The sequence below is a fragment of the Cottoperca gobio genome, chromosome 10 (genome assembly GCF_900634415.1).
Source record: "Cottoperca gobio chromosome 10, fCotGob3.1, whole genome shotgun sequence".
Classification (NCBI taxonomy): domain Eukaryota; kingdom Metazoa; phylum Chordata; class Actinopteri; order Perciformes; family Bovichtidae; genus Cottoperca; species Cottoperca gobio.
In genome coordinates, this window is record NC_041364.1 from 13,687,476 (window position 1) to 13,707,934 (window position 20,459).

A 20,459-nucleotide genomic window follows, 5' to 3' on the forward strand; every position below is an offset into this window, starting at 1 on the left:
GTGACTCTCGTGTACGTCGTATTATTGTCCCCACCACCTGCTGCACCCGACTGGCCCTCCGAGCTGGAGACCTGCTCCTACATCGCTCCTTCTCCTCCATTTATCTGAAGAGACAAAGAGAGAGAAGGATATGAAGTACAGACAGAGAAAAAAGGAGACGTGGAGAGAAGATGAAAGTATTTGGAGGGAGAAAATAAGTTACAAACTGTTTCGTTTTGTCTTGTTGGACTGTGCATTCGGCATCAGAATTGTGCTTCAGATACATTTGCATTTCGTCTGCTCTGTTTTTATATTCAGAGCATGTAGCCTGCCTTGAATGCGATGAATAATCAGATATGTGAAAAGAGCAGGAAAGGCTGAATGAGAAAAAGAAAGGGGTGGGGTGTAGTCAGCATGAACAACAACACATGTCACACACGTTTGCCAAAATTACTCTCAACAACAACTGCATCATCACACAATAACAGGATTCACAATAAATTCAATGTAAATATGCTCCAATCTGCAAGTTCACTACAAATCTGCAGCTGTGCACTTTCTTCTTTGCCTGCCCTTTACACAGGGGGGTGTTCGGGACATAATGAAGAATGGAGGGCTCAGTGAAACCGCAGGGAGGCAGAGCTAGTCAGCATTGAATCCTTCCCAAATCACAAGACTTACATCTCCCATCAACTGTGTTTTGTTTGTGTCAGCCAATCACTACGCTGGCATTGAGCTTGTAGAGCCTCCAATAATGCATTGACAGGATTTATCAATCTATTACTGAAAATATATTCTATAAGGGATGCTGCATTATTCGTGTTTCTTCTGTGTTAGATGTAACAGCGTCAAGGATTGTAGAGGGCAGGGGTGTGTTGCAGAATCAGATTTCAATTTGTTTTTGGTTATCTGAAGTTATATGTTTCATTTGTTTGTGGCATTACGGTGATTAGATATTGTTTTGTCTTGTGATATACTTCATCTGTGATTCACGGCTGTGAAATACATTATGAGGCAGAGAAAATGAGGAAAACTTTGGCAGGGACGCAAAAGAGTAGCGACCGAGTCCTGATCAATGCGGCTAATGATGATGAATGTGCTCCTGAAACCTAATGATCCGTACCTTGGCCTCTGCAGCCAGATGCAGAGAGCTTACAGTTTGATCAGCGCTCTGACAAATGGACGAAACCAAGACTTGAATATCTTAAAAGAAGCACAAATACTTTCTGACCACCTGCCTTTGTGTAGTGAGGAGGAGGGTGAAGTCATTACAGCACCATTACTGTAGTGTACTTTAAATCAATAGAGGACTTCAAGCAATACTTCTGTGAATTAAATTATATTCATGAGATAGAATACAAAATTAATTTGTATTTTCGTCTCTGTTGAAGCTATGGCTAGTTGTAGGTCAGTGTTGATGACTAGCCTCCCTCAGTAGTAGTAAAGCATGCAGTGTACGTCTGCCCTTTAAGAGGATTAGAGGCCCTCATTCTGCACGGACCCACACTGGTCAGGGTGTCACTTTAGCACCTCCCGCTTATCCGGATTGAGGCAGATTGACGTGGATGAGGAGGGATGAAGGCTGGGTAGCTGACAGCTGCACAGTGTGATTGTTGACACATCCACAACGTTCGATCTTTGAGAGGAGCATCATATAGATCGTGAAAGATGTTTGGACTGCTACCCGACTTACTTGCATTTTGTTGCATGTTTGCAGGTGTACGGATGTGCATGTAGTGCTGAGTCAGGTGAGCATTTTTGCTGTCATTCTCCTCCTTTAGCTCTTATTTCTTTTATTTTCCTCCTCCTCACTGTCTCTCTCTCTCTCACCCTCACTGTCCTTGCCGAGTCAGGTAGTCGTCTCCGATGACAGTCTCTCTGGGTAGCAGCAGCCAGCTATTTTTTTATATGCATGCACATCGATAGCACTTGATCCAAGGGTTTTACTATCCTCACACTTTACAATAATAGTCCACCTTTATAACTTTACTAAAGCAGATAGTGTGTCTTAGCGTAGGTGTCGACTTTTAAATGCATTTTTTAACAATGAAATATTCTACCTAGAAATAAGGTATTTCACGTATATTACATATGGTAAGCTTCTGGAAAAGGCAGAGAAAGATTTGACATATCTTCTGTCCTCGACACTTTCAGGAGCTCCCATCTTGTGCACATATTATAAGAAAGCAGCACATTTGAACAGAAAACTGTGAGAGCGTGACTCACCGTGATGTGGCTTGTCTCTTCAGGACTCCAGAACACAAATACCCTCGCGCCCTCTGAGACATCAGCTCTGCAGCCCCTCCAGGATTGGCTGAAAAGAAGTGGAGGGGGGTCCTTGTGATCATCAGGGCCAATCCCAATCTGGTACGGCCACCTGTGCAGAGCAGAGCAGAGCAACGCTATGGGAGACCTGTCAAATGTCATAAACATGATGCATACCCACACGACAAGTTTATAATTAGAGCATGAAGCAAGCCGTTATCAAGTCTCATTAAGCCAGATCAGCTGTATCTGCCTTGGATTTTTTACCTATTTATAAGTAACAGAACTATATTCCAGTTGATGTTTTCAGAGTGAACATGCAAGTATGTCAAGCAAAGCAGATGTGAGTCCAAACCAGCTATGTGGTTGTGGTTTTCCAAGAGGCCCCTCCTCTGGTCCCCAAGGCTCTCTCTCGCTCTCTCTCCCTCTCTCCCTCTCTCCCTCCCTCTCCCTCTCCCTCTCTCCCTCTCTCTACTCCTTTGCAGTCTCAAAAGCACATGGCGATGTGGAGACGAGGCACTCCATCTCCGTCTGGTTGTCTAAATTAAAATTTCATACCGCCCAGTTCAGTTAACAGTTCTTACTGGGCACGCTCTAAAAGCAAAGAGGACAGCCTGTGAATCCTGATGTGGTGGAGAGGGAAACGCTGCCAGGCAGACAGAAATCTTGGCCAAAGATAAAATGGAGCAAGTCTTTCATGTGAACATCAGGGCAGATATGGCTGAAACCTTAGTCGGCCACTGGTTTGGGGAAAATAACACACTTTTGTTGCAACGTTTTGTTGTGAAAAAAACTGAATAAACATTCTTGATCTCGTCTAAGGAAATCAAACTCATTTTGCGCTTGAATGTTGACCTGTGGAGTAAACTCTCACTCCCCGGGGCTTTCATCTACAAGAGGGAGCAGAAATCAAGGAATTGATAGTCCCATCTGTGCAGCTCTTCCATCAGGCCCTGTGTCCTGCACACAGAGCTCTTTCACAAGGCCCATGTGTCCCAGTGAAAAGCCAGCATAAGACCTAGACCCACACAGACTGCAGGGCACATGAATAATGCATTGGGCTAATGCAGCTAGCCTCCGAACGCCTCCTTCTGCCACTTTGCCAACACAGGCAACAAGAAGAGCGGAGCCAAAAAGAAGAGAGACACAGGAGAGACGTATGGGGGTTGCAGAGGTGAGGAGGAGGGAAGAGGGGAGGCGGCTCTGAGGGGCTGAGAAAAGGGGAAGGGATTCAGAAAAGAGAATTGGTTCAGGCAAAGAAAAGAGAGAAAGGACAGGATATTGCAGTGGGGAGAAAAGGGGGAGAATTTTAAAGAGGGTGAAGAGGGCAGCGGCAAAGAAACAGGAGAGTAAAGCTGCAGGAGAACAAAAGAAAGAACAAAAGTATCTACAGTGAGACATAAAATGATTCTGTCTACAAGGAGCAGTGGAAAAAAAGCTTATCAATGCAGCATTTCTCCACCAATTGAGAGCAAACAAAGCCAGGCAGCAGACATTGATGTATGGTTACAAAACGGAGCGAAAAAGAAGACCTGTAGCATTTTTACTTTTCCGCCACTATATGGTGTCTTAAATGAAGAGCTTCTTCCCTCTTTCTAATGATGTTGCAGCGTTTCCAAATCCAAGACAGTAAAGCCCGTGTGTCTGCGAGCTGGTGATGAGTCTGCTCCTAATCTGGTTCTGAATCAATAGTAATCGTCAATCCTGTCGTCCACTGTCCTTAAGTCCCCATGCGGCCCACAAGCACAGTGCCTTGTAGTCTGTCTGACCTTTCACTCCCTCCTCCTTTTACCTTTTCACCCCTCCATTAATCTTCAGTGTACATAGAGAATATTTGTATAACGTGCTGTTAGGTAATACAGGCTGTCTATATCTCTCTGTTTCTCATTTCTCTGAGACAATGCCCTACTCCCTTCCTACTCATTTGCCCACACAATCTCTCTCTGTCTCGGACAAAACAGCCAGTTATTCAATCCTGTCGCCTGGTTTGAGTACACATGCAGTTAATAGAAGCACTCCACTCCCTCCTCAGGGGTTAAGAGGTGGCACTGAGCTGGCAGCTCCTGTTCAGCCAGCTGGATAGAAAACATGCCCAATTAGCACTGCTGGGCCAGACGGAGCCACATCAGGTCAGACCAACCTGGACAAGGCCTGGTGGTGAAGTTGCATTAGGACACGAAGTGGGAGAAGAAATGCCCAGATACAGCTGCTCTTCTGCTAAATATCATAATCCGAGCTAATGGATATGACAACGTGATTGACAGGATGAATTTCTCTATAACAAACTTAACTTCTTGTCAATCAGCTCTCCATACTAATAAATGAAGACTGGACTCAGCACTGTGACACTTAATGCAGTTACAAACAGTCAAGCACAAACCACATGCACAAACACACACACACACGCGCACACACGCACACACACACACACACACACACACACACACACACACACACTCATGGGGCTTAATATGATAAGCAAGTGGAGCGTTACACAATCAGTAAACAGATTCCAGCAGAAGCCTTGCTCACTGACTGAACAACAGCTTTTATTTAGAAAGACCAGTTGGCTGTTATTGACATCTTGTTCTCAATCTGTCCCACACACACACCCTCCAGCCAAATAAGACACACCGGATACAGCTGCACCACGAGGCGCCGGGTAGCAGCAGCAGGGGTTGGTTCAGCAACTCGACAATTCATTTTGGCAAACAGTCACTGACAACAAAGTTGGACACAGAGCTCAGCAAACATTCAGCATCAGCAGCACACTTTGTGTGTGTGTGTGTGTGTGTGTGTGTGTGTGTGTGTGTGTGTGTGTGTGTGTGTGTGTGTGTGTGTGTGTGTGATTGAGTTGAGTCATTTCACTTTATGTGAGGCAGCTGGATTGCTTCAGATTTCATAAATTGCAATGTCGTAAATGTATACAAGTAGAGCAGACATAATACTCAAAAGATTCATTTTTGTTTTGCAAAAGGCTGCAGACGAATGAAATACAGATGATATGCTGTGGTTTAAATGCAGGGCTTGCCCCTCGTCAGAAGTTTAATTTACCTAGACAATGAATTGAACAGGCTTCAGAAGAAAGATATCTATATGATGATTCTCATCTAAAGTTTGAGACACAGAAACATTTAAAGACATGTACACTTTTTAGAGATTATTTTATGCTGCAAATAGTTTTATGCATTTCATGCTCTTCTTACATTTGACTTAATGTGTCATGGACACAAGCAGCTTCTACAATAACGAATCAGTTTGAATTTTGGATAGGAAGTCGATAACATCTCACCACTGCCGTGTTCTGAAGTAATTAAAATATTTATTATTATACAGTATATGTGTATACTATATACTTTAAAATATTTAAATATTAACATTACATTTGCTTATATTAGACTCATCCTTAACGTCTAAATAAGCAGGCTCCTCAGGTGCTCAGCTGTTGCGTTGACTCAGTTTGGGGAATTGTAAGATGTCTTTTCTGTTAATCAATATGTGGAACAGAAATTTAAAATGCATCATGACTGTTGTGTCATTGACTGGGAGTCATGATGACTGTTGTGTCATTGACTGGGAGACATGACTTCACGTTTATTAACATGAATGTTCGGAGTCTGAAACAATTTAAAACTCAAGTTAGACTGAAATATTTCAACAACTATTGGATGAATTGTTATGGAATTAGTTAGTTAGTAAGTTATTTGCATTTATCATCCTTATATTTCAGAAATTCCTTTTGTGTCTGTGACAATTGTTAGACAAATACATCACAGTTAAAGACAGACATCCGGCAGCATATTGTCCCAGAACAACATCATCAACAATAAAAAGAAAGCAAGTAAAAACAAAAGCCAAGTGACACAAACTGTTTCACAAGGATTTGTTTAGCAGAGCTGGAAGGTATGAAGAATCTCTGCGGTCACGTAGTCCACAAGAATGTCCCCCTGTACCTTCATCCTGATGGCGACAACTCATATTCACCAAAGAGTGGATGTGTTACATCTCTGAGGTTTACACGTCCTTTCCTAACACTACAGACATTCAATGTTAACGTTGGTGATACCCTGTCTTTTCCTCATGTGCCACCAGAAGCTCAAAACTTCTAGTGAAATATATCAACATACCTAAAATATACAATATACCTACTAAATGGATTGGCACAACATTTTGGTACAGACAATAAGGCTTCTCAGAGGATAAATCCTAATGACTGAGGGCAGACATGTCAAACTCAAGGCCCACGAGCTACAATTATATCCGGCCCGCAATAATATGAATATCATCTAATATGTCCATGTTCAATAAATGTTGACCCTGTTTGGCCCGCAACGTAATCCCAGTTTTAAATGTTGTCCCTCTCTGTGATTGAGTTTGACACCCCTGACTTAGGGGATCACCTGACTTTACTTCTAACATCACCAGCAGGTTAAAATGTGTGTTTTTTAGTAAATGTCTCGACAACTATCAGATGAGTTGCAATGAAATGAGGTAAATACATTCCTGTCTCCCTCAGGTATATTTAAATATTTTCAGAACTGATGACATTCCCATCATCCCCAGCTATACTTAATGTTTGCTGTTAATTAGCAAATGTTAGCGCATTAACACGGTAAACTAAGATAATAAAACAGGTAAACAGTATCTGCTAAATACATGTTAGCATTGTCATTAGCATGGCTGTAGACTCTTGGTTGTTATTGTAGAACTGTTGTTTATTGTTTTGTATAGCATTGTTTTCTGTATGTTTTAAACAAGGCTTTATATGCTGTGTATGTTGCATTGTTCCATGCTATTTATGTATTCATTTATATATTCATTCATGTGCAAACTGCAATATCCTGTGCAATATCATACATCATATGTGCAATAATATGAATTTGATGTTCAGTCGGTCCTCTATATATATATTTATTTTAAAAGTTGACTTATTTAATATACTTTTGCACTTCCCTTTGCTGCTGTAACACTGCAAATGTCCCTGTTGTGAGACTAATAAAGGCATATCTTATCTCATGTACTTGTCCCAATATTGAAATGAATACATCTTGAGCTGAAGTCCAGCAGAAAATAAGAAATAATGGGGAAAAAAACACTTACAGTCAACTGTCAAACAGCAGCTTGGTATCTTGTTTAAGTCTGTTGATTGCCACAGTTGCTTGTTGTGTTTTGCTGGTTATTTCTCTGTTACCCGTCCTCCAGACATAATCACATCTCTTCTCTTCATTCAGCCTGTCAGCTCATCCATTAGCATTATGAAGACAGGGCTCACCGTGCGGCGCTCATTTCATTTCCCCTTTCATCAGCGACCTGGCGAGGTTTGAGTTCCCCAGTGCACTATTAAATAATGGGTCTTTTGAAGATTAATTGTGCGCTGCATTGTGTTACGGATCTCTATCGATGGTTCTGATGGTTCCGGAGAGAGACAGACAGAGAGAGCGAGATCTTTGGATGTTAGAGGATGATAAGATGTCTGGAAAACTGTCTGCCTCACTTCTTCTGCTGCTGCCTGAGTCGATTTCCTTCAACTCAGTGATCCTTCAAAAACTGCTCAATAGAAGTCTTTAAGTAAAAGTAATATGAGTGAGCCAGCAGCTACAATACGGCTTCTGATCACTGGAGAAATACTTACATATAACTACAGCATGACTTTAATATTTAATTTCGCATCCCAGAATAGAGGAGGATAAACATGGTTATACAGAGCTGATGATTTACTTAAGCTTTATAATTTTTGTAGGCTATTCATACACTTAATGTTTCACTAGCCTATATGTTCAGAAATAGAGTTGGCCTACATTATGGCGCCACTGCCAGTCAAGTGTGCCATCACCATGGAGCTGCTGTCACATCAATGAGGTCACGTCTCCTTTTTCCTCTGCAGGACTAATACTGGTACAGTTTGAAGGGGAAAAATACCCATTTACAGTATATCAATCTGTACAGCACATCAATCAATCCACCCACCCATCCACTACCATTGTCATACGCCAATTACCATGAATTAATACCATGAATTAATTGAACCATGAATTAATTGAATTCCTTTACTGAGAAACACCCATATTGATTTATCAACGTCTGCCAGTAGCCAGAGGCTGCAACAATATGAATCACATTCCTGAACAGAATCAATTATCGATTGATCTACTGATCAATTGGTCCAGGCATTGGGCTGGAGCAGCAAACACCAGCCCAGCAACACAGTGTGCCCTGGAGACATGAAGCTAAGACCAAAGAGGAGGAGAGGGGGAGAGGATGGCTGGCTGCAGAAAGTGGGACAGAGGAGCAGTCAGCAGGGCAGATCGAGGCTAATGCAGCCAGGCATCAAGGCTTTCCTGATGTGCAAGTTCTGCCAGTCGTGTTTCTCCTCGGGCTGACTGACCTCTGAACAGCAACTTCCATCACATGTTGTAGGCTAGCATACATCCCTGAGTCATAGAACAATGCCTGCAGCAGTCTAAACACTCTGCACACAAGAGTAAAAGCAGAATACTGAGCATTCACAGCTATTTCACATACTACTTATCAGGGTCAAAATGGAATTCATTCATTCATTCATTCATTAAGTGTGTGTGTGTGTGTGTGTGGGGGGGGGGGGGGGGGTGTTTTCAGCTGTGGCTGAGGAGCAGCTGCCTGCATATGATGCTGTTAAAAAATACTCAATGATTAACTTAAGTGATGTCTGTGTGCACAGTGAAGGCAGCGGCTATAACACGTGTTTAAATGGAACTGCAAACAGCGGTCATATTAAATCATGTCATGCATTAAATGAAGGCCCCAGAACAGCAAAACGCATTGTTCCGGTCTAGTTGTGTTGCGCTTGTCATGCCTGGCACGGCACGGAAGAGCTCGCGCAGGGAAGAGGCTGCTTCTGGCCAAAGGGTATGAGCAAAGAGAAAAAAGGAGAGGCGACTGTCCCAGGGTGGATGCACATCGCCTACGCCCATTCATAATGTGCGTGGTTTACTACACAGACTGGCATCCCCCTGATCCGTCAGGATTTAGTCCGTTCATTTCCAATCTGTAGCCAGTGACGGTGATTTCACTGCGCATGCAAACGAAAGCATGGATCTCAACTGTCACTGCATAACACATGTGTTTGAGAATATGTAGAATGAATGTCATTCAGTGTTGTACAACAATGGCCAGAATTGTGACTGCAGATTTATATTCCCATTTGCCCGAATGTGGGTTGTGAGAATGGACCAACTACGTATCGACCGTGTCTATCGCTCATAAATGCCTTATAAATGCCATTAAAATGATCAATACTGACCATTGTACCGACCAATACTAACTTTGATCAGTGGCCGCAGCCATGCTGGTCAATCCAGGAGGCTAAACAAAGAAAAAAAAGGTCAGTCTTTTGTTACCTTTATAATCTTAATCGGATTTAAAATCTCTCCACCGCCTCCCTCAAACAGGGACACGGGTGTAGCCTGAAGGCGTTATGAAAACGACCATCAGTTAAATTATTCATTTCGACGTGATAAAAATCAGTCCAAATGGCAGGAATGGATGCAAGGTGCAGGCGCCTCCGTGAACAGCCAGGCGCTCCTTCATCAGACAATAACACCGGGAAATACTGAGAAAACTCACCAAGTGGTGTGAGGAGGAGACGGGCGGACCGGGAGTCTGGGAGGGTTGTCCCCCAAAAAGAGCAGCGATGCGGAGAATTTGAGTGGAAACGATGTTTGATTCTCAAAAAATATCCGCGGCGTCCTCCCGGGCCGGATGCTGATAGTGATGTGGTGTGTGGGGGGTTTGGCTATATACTGGATGCTGTCATCGTACTGGGACTGCTCTCTGCCTAATCCTCGGCACTGAGCTCAGAAATAACCCACCCCCTCCCTCTGCTCGTCTCTCTCTCTCTCCTCCCTGCCTCCTCCGCTGTCTGCCCAGAGGACCCCCCACCCCCCTCCGCAAGGTCAGATCTATTCATTGAGTTACATCCAGTAATAATAATAATAATAATAATAATAATAATAATAATAATAATAATAATAATAATAATAATAATAATAATAATAATAATAATATTTATAATAATGATTATTTTTGTGATCCAGTTTTCCAGTGTTTGTTACCGTACTAATTTCTGATATTTTGTAAACCATATACTGAATGCCTATATCCATCTTAATAAACGTTGTCTTGATTGAAACAAGTCCACTTTTGTATCTTTATTTAAAAGGACGTTATCATTTTATTCGAACAAATACAACTCAAGTGATTTATACATTTACAACTTAGCCTCAACATTTTTATCACCTGTTCAATGAACACCATGATTCCAAAAACAAAGCAGGGCTGGATTATCCACCTGGCAAAATGTGAAACCCATCCCATATTCATTTTTTTGTCAGACGGTTTGTAGTAATTTCAATTATTGCAAATTTGTTGGGGAATCTGCATCACTAAATCACAAAAATAATTAAAATGATACGGTCCTCAAAGTAGGTCCTGCATTAATTAATGATGTTGTAAGAGCTGATCAGCTGTTAAGGGTTAAACTGAGTCGGACATGACACTTTGATACAGACAATATTTACATGGTGCATGACCTACTTCTAAATTAATTTGTTTTTAACTAAATTATCACGAACACGGGGTCATGGGAGTCCCCTAGTGGGTTTAAATTAATTTTATTTGCATTGTTTTTTACCTCAACATAAAATGTTTTGGTTTGCAGAGTTCGACTTATTAGTCTTAGAAAAGCTGTAATGCTATATAAACGATATGACTATTTTGAGTGTGTCTACCTATCTATCTATTATGTATCATAAATCATAAATCATACTCAAGGGATACAACCAGAAGGTATTTGAACTTTATATTTGTATTTTATTTAAATGCATTTGTGCAGTATTTAATTAAATAAATTGTTAATGTTACATTTTGGAAGCCACATTAAATGTTGATTTCTGGTGTCTTCGTGCGGTTTGTCCCTCCGTGCGCACCGTCGTTAATCGTAACTTCCGTTTTACGTACTTCCGGTTAGATTATTTCATCCATGCTCCTTAAACGTTGAATTTCAACGCGAAAGGCGGACTGAAGAAAAAGACGCGAATAAACCACAGCTATAATGTTTAAACTGGAAGGACTCGGGCCTAAACTGGATCCAGAGGAGATGAAGAAGAAAATGCGACAAGATGTCGTCTCATCTTTACGGAACTTTCTTATTTACGTCGCCCTTCTCAGAGCCAGTGAGTGCAGGCAGATGACATTGACATTTAGCTAAACACTAACAATACTGAGTGTTTCCGGGGATTTAAGACATTGTTTGGTCGCCTAATGCATGTGGTAATCAATTAATGTACTAAAGAAAACACGAGCATACCAACATTTTTGTTTTTGTTAATGGTAACGTGATATACTGAGTGTGATACAAACAACATAGCACACGCTAAATTGCCCTAATCCCAGAGAAGATTCAAACATAATTCTAGGGCTGCACAATATATCGAAGGACTGCGATATTGTACAGGGATTATTTTTGAGTTAGTTTTAAAAAGGATCAGTACAAAACTGCACTTTAAAATGTAACTATCATGTTTTTTTTATTGGTGCCTTTTGTGTTCGGTTCAATGCTGAATTTGTTCAATAAATGGAAAGTCGTTTTTGTTATTTAACAAGCAATGTGTTGTATTTAAGCAGTATATTGAAAGCAACAGAACCAAATACAATTTATTACAAGTAATAGTTATTGCAATTTTAAACAAAATAGTATTTCCTCATCTGTGCAGCTCTACATAAAGTTCACTATATTCATAGTTTTAACTGAAACAAATCTGTTTTTTCTATTTTTACAGCCCCATATGTGTTAAAAAAGCTGGACAGCATATGAGTGGAGCAGCAGGTCTCTTCTTCCACCATGCACTGGGAGTTTACTCAATCAGAGACAGTATGGGCCATCATCAGCAGACAACCTGGGCCATTACAGCAAGTCATGTTGGAGACGACCAGAGTCTGTCCATCACTGCACCTGAAGAAACCCCTTGTTCCCATTTCTCATGTCTTGTTCCTTGTTATAAACTTTAGTCTGCCTTTATTGTTAAACACGTTGTGATCATTGTTAAATGCAAGGTTTGATAGTGTATGCCTGCCGTGTTCACACATTAAAGGGGAAAACGTGTATATTTTACAGATCTGCTCAGTCATGTACACATGTTATGGAAACTGTCAAACTACATTACAAATGTACACTGCAAGAACATTTTCATGAATGAGTTTTGAACCTGAAATCACTGGAACTATAAAAGACTACGATTAACAACAAAGGATTGGGGTCTCACTGACTTTGTTTAAATGTACTAACGGACATCTGCATTTGTCTCAAGGTTGTTCAACTTTATGACTGACCTTTTTAAATGCATTTTAACCTGTGTCTTGATGCTTAGTTAGGTCAGAGTTCAAATTGCACCTTTTTAAAATCAGGTAAAGTCTAAAATGTCATCTGCTGCAGGTGCATAATTTGGATTGACAAAGCTCAACACCAATGGCAATGAAAAATGTATTTCAAACCAAATCAATTGTTTAGACAGTTTAACACAATTAAAGTGGTTGATATTTACTATAAATTCTAAAATAAAGTTAAATAAATTTGACTTGCAGCGTGCAGTAACTATTACTAAATCATTTAATGACTGAATTTCCCAGAACCAAAGTAGATGCACTTCTGCAGGATGACCACGCGGGGGCGCTGTGGTTTTAGAGGGTTGATGAGACAACTAATGATGTAAGGCGTCGGCAGTGGATGCTAAACCGGGATGATATTGTGAGTGCTCTGAATTAGTAGCATTAATAATAAGGAAAACAAGTTTAAATTTTAGATATAATGTTTGAGTTAGTAGGAGAAGAACCGCTGTGCAGATATCCGGCTGTGTTCGTAGACAAAGCTTAAGACCGCGCCGCATCCAACAGACGATACACTATCACACCGGAGGTAGGCTTCTGTGGAAAGTCAGAGTCGAGTCAGCCTGATGCTGTTTTCAGCAGATGAGATGTGAATAACGAGAAGTTTGACATCGCCGTTCCTCACAATGACCTTCGTTGTGTTATTCTTGGGCCAGTAGCGCCACGGATGCTACAAGATAACACCTGTAATAAATGATGGACTTTCCGGGACATTTCCAGCATATTTTCAAGCAGCTCAACCACCAGCGCCTCCATGCTCAGCTGTGTGACTGTGTGGTGGTGGTTGGAGGTCAGAGCTTCCAGGCTCACCGCTCCATCCTGGCAGCATGCAGCTCCCACTTCAGGGCTCTTCTGAGCTCCAATGACAGCGGGGATGAGGTTGGAGTCAACACAGGTGGAGGTGGGGGCCCCAGTGTGGTGGAGCTAGATCCAGAGGTGGTGACCCCAGAGGCCTTCTCTACCTTGCTAGACATGATTTACACCTCCACCCTCTCTCCAGGAGCCTCAAATGTGATGGATGTACTGTTGGCGGCTTCGCACCTGCACCTCAACACTGTTGTCAAGGCCTGCAAGCTCCACCTGTCAAGGAAAAACTTTCCTACCTCGCCCCCGAAAGGCTGGCGGTCGGTACAACAGCAGCAGCAGTATCCAGCGTCCCAGGCAGAGAAGTCGGCCACATCTGTCATGGAGGAGTACATCAGTGAGGAGGAAGTGGGAGTGGAGGTTAGTCAGTCTGGTGGGGTTGAAGACCAGGGGGTGAGGAGGAGGGAAGTCAGTGGCGAACAGAGTGCTGAACCATTTTTGTGGCACAAGAGGAAGTCACACGAGGACGGGCTCAGTGCCAAAAAGAGGTCCTGCAGGCTCCCTGAGGGAACCTATAAAGAGTGTTCAACTACTGTAACCAGAAGCACCGTCAGTACAGAGGGTGCAGAGGAGCTGCTGCCCCCAGACTTCCTGAAGACTAGCAACGCTCTCTGGGAGAGCCGAGGCGAAGAAGAGGTGGAGGAAAAATATGAGGCAACCAAGGGAGAGTCAGAGGAGATCCAGCTGCCAAGCCAATCTGACAGCAGCATAGGAGGTGTAGGTGCGTGGGAGAAGGGCGGAGATACAGATGGAGAGACTGTGGTCAAAGTAAAGGTGGGAGAAGAAGGGGAGGAAGAGGGGGAGGAGATAAATATGGCGATGATTGAGGTGAAAAAAGAAAACTCATATTCTCCAGATTTACCAAACGATTCTCCAGGCAATTTTGATGCACAACTAAATGAGGAGAAAATGGCCACAGCCTGCCCAACAGAGGCTGGCGTTAGTTCTCTGCAATCTCAGCTGTGCTCAGATCTTCAAACTGATGCACAGACAGAGGCTGGAGATTTGGGTCAGGAGTCAGTGGACGGTGAAGGCCTGGACAGCCTGTCAGAACTCGCTTTTTCCTGCTTCCTGAATCCCAGTTGTGAAAGCGTAATGGTGGATTTGGAGGAAGAAGACAGCCTAGCTAGCCTCACTGCTGCTGCTACTGCTGCTGCAGCTGCCAGTTATGCTCCTGCAGCTGCTGGAGAACTGTGTCAAAACTCAGAAGAAGCCTCTTCTGCTCAGTCCTCTGATCCCTCACTAGTTTTCCCAGTTACGTCTGTCCCCTTGCAGCAGCTTCTCCCTACTCAAGGCCCTGGTTTCAGTGACACACTTATCCTCCAGCCCACCCAGAACCCTTTAACAGGGTTCCTGAGTAGCGTCAGACCAGGACTCGGTCTGGAAAACTCCCTCATCCAACCCTCCAGGGCCGGAAAAAGCTCAGGGGCAACAATCTTCCGTCGCATCGCCCCCAAAGTGCCGCCTGGATCAAAAGCCGGCACAGATCTTTCCTCTGCTGAGCAGCCGCCTCTGAGCAGAGCTTCAGACGATGTTCTGTCAAAGTGCAAGAAAGCAGCTGCTGAAGACCTTGTGCTGTTGGTGAAAGGGGAGAAGAAATACGCCTGCAAAATCTGCTGTAAGACCTTCATGAACCTGACTGACTGTAAGAAACATATTCGTGTCCACACAGGAGAAAAGCCCTATCCCTGCCCAAAGTGTGGCAAACGCTTCAGCCAGTCCTCCCATCTCTATAAGCACTCGAAAAGTACCTGCCTGAACTGGAAAGATAATCAATCTTTCCCAGATATCCGGCTATGAGCTGGCGTTTGTTGATCAACTTGATTATTTATTATCCCATGCACTTCCAATTTTTGATTTTATGTTACATTAATTCAAAGTCAATTATATTTTTGTTCCCAACCAAGAATTATTTATTCCATGAAATGAATCGGTTAAAAATGTAGCCAAACTGATGTGAATGCACTGAAAATATTTTTACAGCTACGTTGAGTGATGAGATAATAAAAGTTTTGCATTTAAATATATTTTGAGCACGAGTCATTTCTAATTAAGAAACACACAGACACACACACACAGACACACACACACACACACAGAGCATCATATTCAAACTAAACCATACGTTTTATTCTTCAGAGAAATCTCATTTTTCATACAAAAGTGGAGTGTTGTTTTGAAGCGTCGTTGACAACATTAACATCAGAATAAAGTGCAGACTAATTATGTATAATGCTAATCTTTATGACAAGCATTATTCAATTAGAGTGAGACAGAGAACCAACCCACCATTTCTATTTTAATGGAGATATTTCATATGCAAATCAGAACCTGTGTTTTGCAGTTCATCTGTAATTTCCCACACTACGCATGTATGGTGTTTTTATAAGAAGTAATGTTAGGGAGTTGTGCCGGTTTCTTCATTAGCCTTTTTTTCCCCGATAACAAATACACTTGTCTGAGATGACAAAACTTTGCATGAAGAATTTCCTTCTTCAAAATGCACATTGTATATTCCAAAGGAAACTCATATTAGTAACTGTGACGGGATCAAATTAAGCTATCAAGTTAACACTGACACGATGTAAACGTATCTGAACTACATTAGTATTTCAGCCCTTCTCCACTTTAATCGCACATAGAAGATCATTACTATCCCAGTACATTACTGTTATCTGTTATTGCAGCGCAGCGTCTTAGTTTCAGGCTCTAGAAGGTGAGTTCACTGGGCATGGCAGTGCCCTGTAAACCTCCCAGCAGGTTTTGAGCTGACAAAGCTCCCATGATGCCTCTCGTGGAGTAGGTGGCACTTCCGATGTGTGGCAACACCACTGCACAAGATACGAGAGGACAGAAAATACCATTAAAAAAAAAAGACAATAGATTAAAATAAAAAATTACGCGTGAACATTTTTGTCAAATCAAGAGGCAACGTGGGAAAAGAGGCCTTGAACACATGTCTACACATTTCCCCTCCCTGACTACTCACCACAGTTCTTAAGTGTTAGAAGAGGATGGTCTGTTGGGAGTGGCTCGGGTGTAGTGACATCTAGTCCAGCTGCAGCTATCTGTCCGCTGCTCAAAGCTTCATACAGATCCTCCTGGTTCACCACAGTTCCCCTAAAGCCAATAATTCACCACAGCTTCACTCTTACGTACTTTAACCGCAAACAAGCTGGTGTCAGAAATACACGACAACGGTCTACGCCCAAAGCGAAGTCCCTCAACACATAGTATGTTTCCAAACCAATGCTTTTCCCGTAGTGCACATCCACGTTTACGCTGCTTTACCTGCTTGAGTTGACGAAGACTGCTGTGTTTTTCATCTTGCTAAAGAGAGCCTTGTCACACAGGCCCTGGGTTTCTGGCGTCAGGGAGCAGGAAACGACTATGAAGTCGCTCTCAGACACAAGAGTGTCCAGGGGAACTGTTCAACAGAGAGGAGAGAGGAGGAGGAACAACAGAGGAAGAGAGGAAACACAAGACCAGAAACCCTTGTTTTTATTAGATAGTTCAATATCATGCACAATATTACTTTTCTATCTGAGATTACTTTACTAAATATATTATACTTATATTGTTATAATATATATATATATATATATATATATATATATATATATATATATATATATATATATATATATATATATATATATATATATATATATATATTACTCTTGTTTTTTATTCTTATGTTGTCCAGATTAATAAAGTTCTATCTGATCTTTTCTAATTTTAGTTTTATAATATTAGATTATCACTGCTTCTGTCCTGTCCTTTCTATCTCGCTATAGTTTTAAACGTTTTGCTTTCATGGTAAAAGTTTCTCTTCTTTTTCTTACCAAACTCTCCATTCACCTCCGCAGCATGGGCCTTGACTGTTCTCCCAGAGTATAGCAGCCTCTTCACTCCAAAGGGCATGAGCCTCCGAGCAATGGCCAAGCCTGAACACAAACCAGTTATTCACCTAAAAACAGATCTTAAACGTCATCGGGAAAATAATATCACACAGTGCTAGTTAGATATTACAACACAGGATCTAGTCATATGATATTATATCCTGCCAAAGTAAAGGAAGCAACAGCAAGCCTCACCAATGCGTCCCAGTCCAATGACTCCCACTGTGCTGCCAGAGAGGCCGTAACCACACAGCCAGAGAGGCTTCCACGAGCTCCAGCCTCCACTGACAGAGAAAGGAAAAGACTGCGTGACCAATGTGTCACTCAATTACCTGCACTCTCGGTGAAAAAGATACACAAACGTTAACAAAATGAAAGTAAACACTGATAGTGTAAATGTGGAATTTGGTGGGACTGACTTTTTGACCTCCTCCACTCCCTCTGGTAACCTGCGAGCGGTGGCCAGCAGCAGAGCCACAGTCAGTTCTGCTGTGGCGTCAGTCAGGACATCTGGAGTGTATCCAACACGTATACCACTGTTGAAAACAAACAGTAACGTAACTTAGAAGCCGTCTGACACTTCATCCTACAAGCAGAAGTATAAGCTGCAGTTTATTTATGTAACCTACCGTTTTTTGATTTCATCAAGAGCCATGTGGTCAAATCCCACTGACAGGGTGCTGATTACTTTCAGGTTTGGCCCTGAAATCAGAGACAGCTGAAACATTGGAATCTAGACATTTAATGAACAAATATTACTACTGTTTGATTTGTTTTAACCCTCGTGTGGTGTTCATATTTGTGTTATTCAACCAGTTCGTGGGTCTGGTGGACCCGCTGCATTTTTTCTTTAGAGCTGAAATCATTTGTGGATTGATCGATTTGTTGATTGATAGAGATCAGCGACCATTTTGATAATCAATTAATCATTTTTATAAAATTCATTATGCAAAAGAAATCTGGTTGTGTGGATTTGTTGCTTTTCTACAGTGTTTCTAAACAGACCTCGCAGCTTAGGGGTTAAGATGCTGAACATGAATTGTAACGACGACCTTTGTTTCCTCTCGGCCCCTCATATCCTCTCATCTCTACTAATGTCTGTAATAAAAGCATAAAAATACACTCAAAATACTATAGGTTTATCGAATATGTTATAGACTGATCAATACATTTAAAAAATAATCAATGGATTACTCAATAATGAAAATACAGTTATTGTTACAGTTTTATTTGTCTTATTGTTTGTTTTTAATTACACATAATGTTTGTAGTTTTAGATTGTAAGATTTTACTGCTTGTTTTAAAAGCCTGGAATGGCTTCTGCTTATATCTGTGATTGATTAACTCCGTATAACCCTGATCGCTGCTTGGGATCCTCTGGCAGGCCCTTACTATTGGTTCCAAGATAGCGACTTGTCGCTAAAAAGGTGAGGTCCGGGCCCATCAGTATCCTCTTTTAAATCTCTTCTTAAAACTCACTATTAGCTTATGGCTTTATCTTAACTGATAGTACTTGTTTTTTTTGTTTTGTTTTTATCAAATGTATTATTATCCTAATTATAATTATAACTCTTATGTACCAAGGACTCCCTGAAACGCAGTAATGGGACTTTATAGATCATATTCTGCTAAAAATAAAGTAAATATATTAATTGATTGATCAGTACAATGTCCCAGTGTTACACACGCGCGCACGCACACACACACACACACACACACACACACACACACACACACACACACACACACACACACACACACACACACACACACACACACACACGATGAATACCTGCAGCATCCAGAACCTCTGCATCAATCTTGTCCGACAGCAGACACAGAAGACCATCAGCTCCCTGCACACCTTTGAGAAGTTCTGCCCTCTGCACGGGTTCATCTGAGTCCCACAGAGACACCTCACAGCTGAGACAGAAAAGGACAAAATGCATGAGATGTCATTCAGGCACACAGGCGGATGTGACGTTTCTATTGGCTACAGAAGAGTGTAACATGAATCCAAGCAAAACTGATGACTGTGTTAAATTAAGGTGGAAAGAATAAGGGTACAGTAAGGGTACAGCGTTACGGACAGCCACATAGCATGATGTTATTAGTACAGTCTGTCTTGCTAAGTCATTTTTAGAATTAAATAATGCACATCCTACACTCCAGCCGCTGACAGGATCTTCATCCCCTCCTGCGGGATGCGTCTCGTCACGAACACCTTCATAAGTTTTCCAGCTGCCTGCATCTAAATGAACTGAAGTCCTCTTCCGACGGAACACTGTATAACTTTGTGGGGAGGATGGACGTGCACACACTCGGCCGGGACAGATTTTAACCTTGACCGTCTGCTCCACTGCGAGAAAACTACACTTCACACGATCCCGTAGACATCAGGAAGTGTTTGAGTTCATATTACTGCGCATGCGTGGTGATCGGGTGGGTTGTCTCTGATACTTATTTAATGTCTAATTTAACCTCAAAGACGGAATGATATAAAAAAATAGTATAAATATTTAATAAAGGCTATGTTAAAGTGAATACATCATCATTCTAGTAACACATGGCTCTGCTCTTTGTCGGACAACCGTGTTTTATTTATTTAATTATTTGGGAGCAAAGTGTGATTTTACCGAAACATCTCATGCAAGTATGGTCATGTTTACATTTCTCCTCTGACTTCACTTGTTGGGTCGTGTAAAAAAGTGAGGAGGGACAATGTCGTAACACCTACGAGGGTTGGCCGCGCGACCGACAGAGTATTCACACGACAGGAATTCAAAGTTTTAAATGTCCAAATCACATGTGTAAACACATAGTGTGAATGCAGCAGCAAGCAATGGAAAGTAATAAGTATATCTACTCAAGGAGGCCTACTATACCTACCCTGAAGTGTTGAGGTACTTTACTTGAATACATTTTCAAATTCAGTGGTGGAAGAATGGCCCATTTCAGAGTAATGTATATGATATCATTGGATTGTAATTAATAATACATTGTGTATCCTACATCACTTTAAATAAATGT

The 20,459-nt window shown here is 41.8% G+C and overlaps 4 protein-coding genes across 5 annotated transcripts in view; 2 read left to right on the top strand and 2 right to left on the bottom strand.

Annotated features, from left to right (window-relative positions):
• The window catches only part of frmpd1b (FERM and PDZ domain containing 1b), a 25,911-nt gene extending 15,844 nt beyond the window's left edge, over window positions 1-10,067 (bottom strand). For both annotated transcript variants that reach the window (XM_029441627.1, XM_029441626.1), the window contains exons 1-3: window positions 9,847-10,067; window positions 2,206-2,356; window positions 1-104 (exon numbers count right to left, since the gene is read on the bottom strand). The exon at window positions 1-104 is cut by the window's left edge and continues 7 nt beyond it. In XM_029441627.1, the coding sequence (XP_029297487.1) occupies window positions 1-100 (100 nt within the window). In that variant the 5' untranslated portion in view covers window positions 101-104; window positions 2,206-2,356; window positions 9,847-10,067. The remainder of the gene's footprint in view (window positions 105-2,205; window positions 2,357-9,846) is intronic.
• A 1,144-nt stretch (window positions 10,068-11,211) lies between these two features.
• tomm5 (translocase of outer mitochondrial membrane 5 homolog (yeast)) lies at window positions 11,212-12,527 on the top strand. The gene is made up of 2 exons (XM_029441594.1): window positions 11,212-11,453; window positions 12,060-12,527. The coding sequence occupies exons 1-2, from the start codon at window positions 11,333-11,335 to the stop codon at window positions 12,092-12,094; spliced, it is 156 nt and encodes a 51-aa protein (XP_029297454.1). The 5' UTR covers window positions 11,212-11,332; the 3' UTR covers window positions 12,095-12,527.
• A 258-nt stretch (window positions 12,528-12,785) lies between these two features.
• On the top strand, window positions 12,786-15,549 carry LOC115014600 (zinc finger and BTB domain-containing protein 5-like). Its single transcript, XM_029441592.1, has one exon. The coding sequence runs from the start codon at window positions 13,357-13,359 to the stop codon at window positions 15,325-15,327; it is 1,971 nt and encodes a 656-aa protein (XP_029297452.1). The 5' UTR covers window positions 12,786-13,356; the 3' UTR covers window positions 15,328-15,549.
• Window positions 15,550-15,629: 80 nt separating this feature from the next.
• Window positions 15,630-19,859, bottom strand: grhpra (glyoxylate reductase/hydroxypyruvate reductase a). The gene is made up of 9 exons (XM_029441593.1): window positions 19,595-19,859; window positions 19,222-19,352; window positions 18,059-18,131; window positions 17,849-17,965; window positions 17,625-17,713; window positions 17,373-17,474; window positions 16,819-16,954; window positions 16,517-16,647; window positions 15,630-16,358 (listed from the first exon to the last, which is right to left on the bottom strand). The coding sequence occupies exons 1-9, from the start codon at window positions 19,678-19,680 to the stop codon at window positions 16,237-16,239; spliced, it is 987 nt and encodes a 328-aa protein (XP_029297453.1). The 5' UTR covers window positions 19,681-19,859; the 3' UTR covers window positions 15,630-16,236.
• Between the last annotated feature and the right edge of the window lie 600 nt (window positions 19,860-20,459).